The sequence below is a fragment of the Miscanthus floridulus genome, chromosome 5 (assembly GCF_019320115.1).
Source record: "Miscanthus floridulus cultivar M001 chromosome 5, ASM1932011v1, whole genome shotgun sequence".
In the NCBI taxonomy this organism is placed as follows: domain Eukaryota; kingdom Viridiplantae; phylum Streptophyta; class Magnoliopsida; order Poales; family Poaceae; genus Miscanthus; species Miscanthus floridulus.
The window spans coordinates 84,263,188-84,270,770 of NC_089584.1; the positions used below are offsets into that span (position 1 = coordinate 84,263,188).

Here is a 7,583-nt window from a genome sequence, read left to right on the forward strand (position 1 = left end):
CAAGAAAATCACATGCAAGCAAAGAGGATCAAATTCGATAGCAAAATATGAGCAAAAGGGGCTAATCCTAGAAATTGCAGCAGAAACAGACTTACAGCCGGGTTTCCATACTAGTTAAGCCGGTTTTTTTTTGTACTTTGTCAAAATGTGTAACAGGCTCCACCATTGCGTTCCTATCACAAGTCTATCGAAAAGCATATATAGATAGTTCAGTTTGGAGTCTAGATGGAGAAAATGCGATTTCGGAAAAATCATCCATTAGAAGCAAGCTTAGTCGGTTCCCTAAACCAGCTAAGCTAGTCTTGTACACTTCCTTAAATTGAAGAATAAACTTCATCATTGCGTTAAGTTAAGTCGATCAAAAAATATATAGATCACCCAATGTAGATTTCGAATGAAGAAATTACGCTCTCGAGAAGTGTTTCTACCAACGAGCCAATACCAATTCAGTAGTGCAACATGTATCTTTTGCTTATCACTTAATCATCTAATCTTTTGTGAGTACTTGTGGTGGCTAGAGCACTTGGATGAGAGACTTAACTCCCCTACAACTTCAGCACCCTATAACACACTTGAAATGGATGGACATATGGGTAACCCCCAGATATAGTCGCTGGTGGCTAGCTGCAACTTTTGCACTAGCACCGGAGTTTCCAGTGCCGCACCAGAGCCTTTTTGTGATGCCACGTCGACTAGCTGTGCCGACCGTTGGAGGGTCCTTTCTCCTGTGCCTTCTAAAATCTTTTGTAGAGCTTCTAGAAGCCAACCTTGTCTTCGGTGCTCAGTCCTTGGTATCATCAGAGTAATCCGGTGAAATGAAGGTGTTGGTTCTTCATATGCACCAGAGTTATCTAGTGACGTGCCTATCCTCCGTGATGTCTTGGATTTCTTGTGTCTTCTATGATTTTCAATGGTGCTCCTGGGTCTTCCTTGAGGTGTTGATCACTTGATCCTTGCATCCAAATGAACTAACACCTTGTATACTAATAAACCACATTAGTCCATTTAATCATTGTCAATCAGCCACCAAAGTTATATATAAACCTTGATGTGCCATTTTCTTTAAAATCTCTCTAAGAGAGTGAAATAATTTTTGTTCCCTTCCTCTCAACTCTAGCCTAAATCTAAGACTCCTCTATTTAAAATGCACATATCTATGCTATTCAATATGCTCATCTAAAACTCTTTCAACAACAAAGCATTTAAGTCCCAAACAAGTTGGAGTAGGCTAGAGTTGAAACCCAGCATAAGCAATCAATGTTTAGGCACATGGATAGCTGTCTTCCGAGCACTCCTATCTAAGGCTAAGTCTTTGGGTATATTCCATCCTTTCAAGTCTCCTTTTATTGCCTCTACCCCAGTCAACTTCGATCTTCCTCTGCCTCTTTTCACGTTACTATCCTGGCTTAGGATTCCACTACGCACCGATGCCTCTGGAGGTCTCTGTTGGACATGTCCAAACCATCTCAACCGGTGTTGGACAAGCTTTTCTTCAATTGGTGCTACCCCTAATCTATCACGTATATCATCGTTCCGAACTCGATCCCTTCTTGTATGACCGCAAATCCAACGCAACATACGTATTTCCGCGATACTTGTCTGTTGAACATGTCGTATTTTCGTAGGCTAACATTCTGCACCATACAACATAGCAGGTCTAATCGCCGCCCTATAAAACTTGCCTTTTAGCTTATGTGTGTACCCTTTTGTCACATAGGACACCAGATGCTTGCCGCCACTTCATCCACCCTGCTTTGATTCTATGGCTAACATCTTCATCAATATCCCCGTCTCTCTGTAGCATTGATCCTAAATATCGAAAGGTATCCTTCCTAGGCCCTACTTGACCTTTCAAACTAATATATTCCTCCTCCCAAGTAGTAGTGCCAAAGTCACATCTCATATACTCAGTTTTAGTTCTACTAAGTCTAAAACCTTTGGACTCTAAAGTCTTCCGCCATAACTCCAGTTTCTGATTCACTCTTGTCCGGCTTTCATCAACTAGCACTACATCATCCGCGAAAAGCATACACCAAGGGATGTCCCCTTGTATGTCCCTTGTGACCTCATCCATCACTAAGGCAAACAAATAAGGGCTCAAAGCTGACCCTTGATGTAGTCCTATCCTAATCGAAAAGTCATCCGTGTCTCTGTTACTTATTCGAACTCTAGTCACAACATTGTTGTACATGTCCTTAATGAGCCCGACATACTTTGTTGGGACTTTATATTTGTCCAAAGCCCACCACATAACATCCCTTGGTATTTTATCATAAGCCTTCACCAAGTCAATAAAAACCATGTGTAGGTCCTTCTTCTTCTCCCTATACCATTCTATAACTTGTCTTATTAAGAAAATGGCTTCCATGGTTGACCTTCCGGGAATAAAACCAAATTGGTTTATAGAGACCCACGTTATTGCTCTCAAACGATGCTTGATAACTCTCTCCCATAGCTCCATAGTATGGCTCATCAACTTAATTCCCCAGTAATTAGTACAACTTTGAATATCCCCTTTATTTTTGTAGATCGGTACCAATATACATCTCCTCCACTCATCAGACATCTTGTTCGATCGAAAAATATAGTTGGACAGCTTGGTTAGCCATACTATAGCTATGTCCCCGAGGTATCTCCACACCTCGATTGGGATACCATCCGGTTCCATCGCCTTACCTCCTTTCATCCTTTTCAACGCCTCTCTGACCTCAGATTCTTGGATTCTCTGCACAAAGCGCCTATTGGTGTCATCAAAAGAGTCATCCAACTGAAAGGTTGTGTCCGTATTCTTACTATTGAATAATTTGTCAAAATACTCTTGCCATCGATGTTGGATCTCATCCTCCTTCACCAAAAGATGCTCCCTTTCATCCTTAATGCACTTAACTTGGTTGAAGTCCCTTGTCTTTCTCTCATGAACCCTAGCCATTCTATAAATGTCCTTCTCTCCTTTCTTCGTACTCAAACGTTGGTAAAGATCCTCGTACGCTCTACCCTTTGCCACACTTACAGCTCGCTTTGCAGTCTTCTTTGTCACCTTATACTTCTCTATATTGTCCACACTCCTGTCATGGTACAAGCGTCTATAGCACTCTTTCTTCTCCTTAATAGCCCTTTGGACTTCCTCATTCCACCACCAAGTATCTTTAGCCTCGCCTCCACTTCCTTTGGTTACTCCATACACCACTGAGGCCACCTTCTGAATGTTGGTTGCCATCTTCTCCCACAATTTGTTTATGTCCTCTTCTTCCTTCCAAGAGTCCTCTTTGATAACCCTTTCTCTGAATACCTCTGACGTCTCCTCTTTTAGTTTCCACTACTTTGTTCTTTCAATCTTAGCTTGTTTATCTCTATAGGTACGCACCTGAAAACAAAAGTCTGCCACCAAAAGCTTATGTTGAGAAACAACACACTCCTTTGGTGTCACCTTGCAACCCAAGCATGCTCGTTTGTCCTTTCTTCTTGTGAGGACAAAGTCAATATGGCTAGAGTGTTGTTCGCTACTGAAGGTCACTAGATGAGATTCTCTCTTTCTAAAGAAAGTGTTGGCTATCATCAGGTCAAAAGCTATCGCGAAGTCCAGAACTTCCTCCCTCTCTTGATTCCTACTACCATACCCAAAACCTCCATGAACTGTCTCAAAACCTGCGCTTATAGAACCTACATGCCCATTAAGATCTTCTCCTATAAAAAGCTTCTCACTACTAGGTACAACTCTAATCAGGCCATCTAAGTCTTCCCATAACTATTTCTTAGCACTCTCGTCAAGGCCTACTTGGGGGGCATACACACTAATTACGTTCAAGACCATATCACCAATGATAAACTTGACTAAGATAATCCTATCTCATTGTCTTCTCACTCCCACCACACTATTCTTGAGGCTCTTATCAATCAAAACTCCTACTCTATTTCTATTCACAACGGTTCATGTGTACTAAAGCTTAAAACCTGTATTGTTCACCTCCTTCGCCTTCTGACCCTTTCATTTAGTATCTTGAACGCATAATATATTTACACGCCTCCTAGTCGCGGTATCAACTAATTCTCTTAACTTACCTGGAAGCGACCCTATATTCCAACTAACTAAATGGATCCTAATTGGTTCGACTAGCTTCCTTATCCTTCGCACCCGTCGACTCAGATGTGAAGACCCTTGCTCATTTTTCACTACACCCGGACGCCGATGTAGCGCGCTACTAAGGATGCGACGACTCGATCCTATGACCTAAGACAACCCTGGAAATTGATTTAACTGAGATGGGGATCATCATGTGTACGAAACGAGCTTAGTACATGCATTGTACACATTTTATATAGTCTTGATTGTCTAAGGTTTATGCACATACATTTCGCTGACGCTATTTACTAAGCGCCAACGCAACCAAAACTCCTTACAAACAACTGATGGTTCTACGCGCGTCCACACGCAAACCACTAGTTCTTTTCAAGTAGCAAAGAGTTGGGGATCCCTGAAAACAGCAGGGAAGGCAGAGCTCAGGCTGGCCTCCCTCATACACCTCTAGAGCCAGGGAGGTCGACCCACTGAAGCTGGAGCTCTATTTCCCCGCACTCTACGTTCCTTAGCCGTAGAACCAGGTCTTGCTTCACCTTCCCCTCCGATACATATATCGAGCTCTCCTCTGCAAGGCAGTTCTGTCTATTCGGCACCAGTTTCTTTACTATGGTTTTGTCGGCAACATCCTGGAGTTTCATCTTCACAACCTCGACTAATGGGCGGATGTCCACCTCTGCATTACCCATTGTATCATCAACGAAAGTGCCCTTGTCATAAACTTCCTGAAAATGAGAGAGAGTTACTTGTCAATATGAGTGTTTCTCTCTTTAAGAGATTTGGAAAATGAAGTCACGGTGTGTAATCTAAGCTATGAAATAGTCTTCTGAAAGGACATGGACTAAGTGTTTCAAGTTTCAACTATGAAAGTTCAAGGACAGCTATTTTCTAGCTCAAGTTTGCATCTCAGCCCTCCTACCGAAGTTCACCAGACATTCATATTTCCCTTTGAGACTCAAATAGTCAAATATAAAAACCACAGGGAGCCTCAGGAAACTAATACACTCAACCTAAGAAGCTTAAAAGATCCTAAACATGGCTTAATTTGAATTACATTTAGCTTGCACAGGCAAATTACAAGTGTGCATCAATTCAATTGATCAGTTACATATAAGAATAGACAAAGTTAATTTCCATAATATGGAAGTTATTCAGTAAGATTCAGCAAAAAGATAAAAGGCAAATAGTTACTCCCCTCCAAGTAGTGACTGCAGGCTGAGTTAGCATTTACTACTAGTATATCAGGAGACACCTGATTTTCACACTGTATGAAACATGGTTGCCCATATCGATTCTAGTACAGATAACAGCGACACTTGCGCATATCGAGGAAGACAGGTAATAAACTAGTACTAGCAGTAAAATAGTAGTACTTCTTCCTTTGGTACTCGTTTGCTCAGAATATTTGCATAGTTTGGAAAGGGTAGGGGCAAAAGAACCCAGAGAACAGATTTGGGCAAGGAAAGGTGGAAGCGTATGCATACCAGTCTGACAGGAACTGCAGGGTCTTCAATAGAGAGCGTGAGTTCTTCGTTCCATTCCGGATTGGTACTCTTCTTCACCACCCGTGTCTTCAGTTTCTGTGGATTGTTGAAAAAATAATCACGATTCTGCGCACGCATGTGTGAAAAAAGGACAGACAACTTCATAGGGGAACAAACTTCAAACAGGAAAAATAAAATCCGAATAGCCGGAGTAGCGTATTAGTCGTCGTCTCTGCTGTAGACCTGGCGGGGATCGATTCGAACGAAGTTCGACAGATCTCGTGACGGACAAAACCCACCAGTAAATCAAGGCAAACTTCAATCGCCTGTAGAAAAGAAAAGGAGGGGAGGAGAGGAGGAGCGGACCTGCTTGCCGATGCGAACGACGACGTAGGGATCGCTGGATCGGAGGTCGCGGATGGCGAGGCTCACTCCCCTCAACACGCGCACCTTCACCAGCCCGACGAGATGGTGCAGCATGGTGGTCTCCCTCTCCTTCACCACCAAGTTCTCTCTCCTCCCCGCAGCCGCCGCAGGTCTTCTCGGTTGTTTGTTTCTCGATGGGTTTCTGCGGTTCTATTCTACCTGCCGTTGCGCTCTGGCTTCAACTTAAGTAAGCTGCCGTTGCGCTGGCCAAGTCAGAAAACTGTAGGAGACGCCGAATACGTATTGCCGCGGTGCTTGACGCCCCCAGTGGATCTCTTCTTCTCCCACGGTGGGTCCCGCGGTCCCACCCCTCCTGTCCTGCTGCACTACACGTCTACTGTACGTACACCTACACCAGACAGTGGGCTCCCCGGGTCGGAATTCTTGTGGGTGTGCACTGAGCAGCGTAGACTATTCGTCCTGCTCCTGGCTCTTGACCTGTTGACCGAGGAGGGCCGACGACTCCCCGTTCTCCAGGCTGTTGTTGTTTGTTGACCGAGGTGGGTTTGATCCGGTCGCTGCTGCTCCCCGTCTATCCAGAATCCACAGATGCAGAAAAAGCGGCAGGAAACGAACATCGTTGTGATGACACGGTAATTTTGGACGGGACGATCGGATGGAGCCTTCCTGGCACGGTGCTGGCCGGCGCCTGCCGTGGTCTCACGTCCGGCTTGAGGGAGCTCTGAATATTTACGAGGAGGTATCATACAAGTCTTAGGCCTGCCTCAGCAACGCATGTTCCTATGTTTGTCTCCAATCCATTGGCCTGCAGTCCTGTTGACACCGTTTTTTGCACGTGTTAAAATGTTCGGAGTGGACTAATCGGCAAGGGGAAAGTTACTGTATACTTTGATAGCCGATGAAAGCCAGCTTGTAAAGATGGTTGCCGATAGCTGGTGATGCCGATGAAGAGAGGCTTGAAGACTACTGCCGATGAAACAGGGAGTATGCCGATGAAGGGAGATTTGAGGACTACTGCCGATGAAACAAGGAGTATGCTGATGGGGGAAGACTTGAAGACTATTGCCGATGAGACAGGGGGTATGCCGATGGGAGGAAGGACAGTGAGATTTCCATCGTAATTAAGGCGGACAGGGAAATAGATAGGAGTTGATTTCTTTTTCTATATTTGTTAGAGTATGATTCATGTAAGAGTCACGTGTTTCCTTAGATATGAGCTTGGTGTCCTAGTTGTGTTTGGTTGTGTCTCTTTAGATCAGGGTATAAATATGGAGTGAGGGGCAATGTAAATAGATATATCAATCAATATCAAAACCAATTTTTACTCCTATTTGCATCTACTTACTTTTCGGCGACTTCGTCAATTTGCATTATTTTCTCTTTACGAGTTCTCATTGATTCGGCGAGCTGCATCGCTTCAGTGCGACCTTCGGCGATCCTCGAGTTCCGCGTGAGTACCTCTTGGCCGTGACTTCCGGGCGTATCGCTGTTGTCAGGACCAAAGTGCTCGTATCTTCATCCTTGTCGATTAACAGGTCAAATCGACTGGCACGCCTTGGATATCGATTCGGGTATTAGCCCTTTGTGTTTGCAGATCCACTTTTGCATCAACACATCTTTTGGCATGCCTGGTGGGA

General features: G+C 44.2%; 1 protein-coding gene across 1 annotated transcript; it reads right to left on the reverse strand.

Moving 5' to 3' along the window:
• Positions 1-4,275: 4,275 nt before the first annotated feature.
• On the reverse strand, positions 4,276-6,152 carry LOC136450145 (GTPase activating protein 1). The gene is made up of 3 exons (XM_066450484.1): positions 5,926-6,152; positions 5,560-5,655; positions 4,276-4,800 (listed from the first exon to the last, which is right to left on the reverse strand). The coding sequence occupies exons 1-3, from the start codon at positions 6,037-6,039 to the stop codon at positions 4,513-4,515; spliced, it is 498 nt and encodes a 165-aa protein (XP_066306581.1). The 5' UTR covers positions 6,040-6,152; the 3' UTR covers positions 4,276-4,512.
• Between the last annotated feature and the right edge of the window lie 1,431 nt (positions 6,153-7,583).

Coding starts and splice junctions, on each gene's coding strand:
- LOC136450145 (XM_066450484.1), bottom strand. CDS start 6,039: ATGCTGCACCATCTCGTCGGGCTGGTGAAGGTGCGCGTGTTGAGGGGA. Junction 5,656..5,925: donor TCGTTCGCATCGGCAAGCAG/GTCCGCTCCTCC, acceptor AACAATCCACAG/AAACTGAAGACACGGGTGGT. Junction 4,801..5,559: donor CTGCAGTTCCTGTCAGACTG/GTATGCATACGC, acceptor TCTCATTTTCAG/GAAGTTTATGACAAGGGCAC.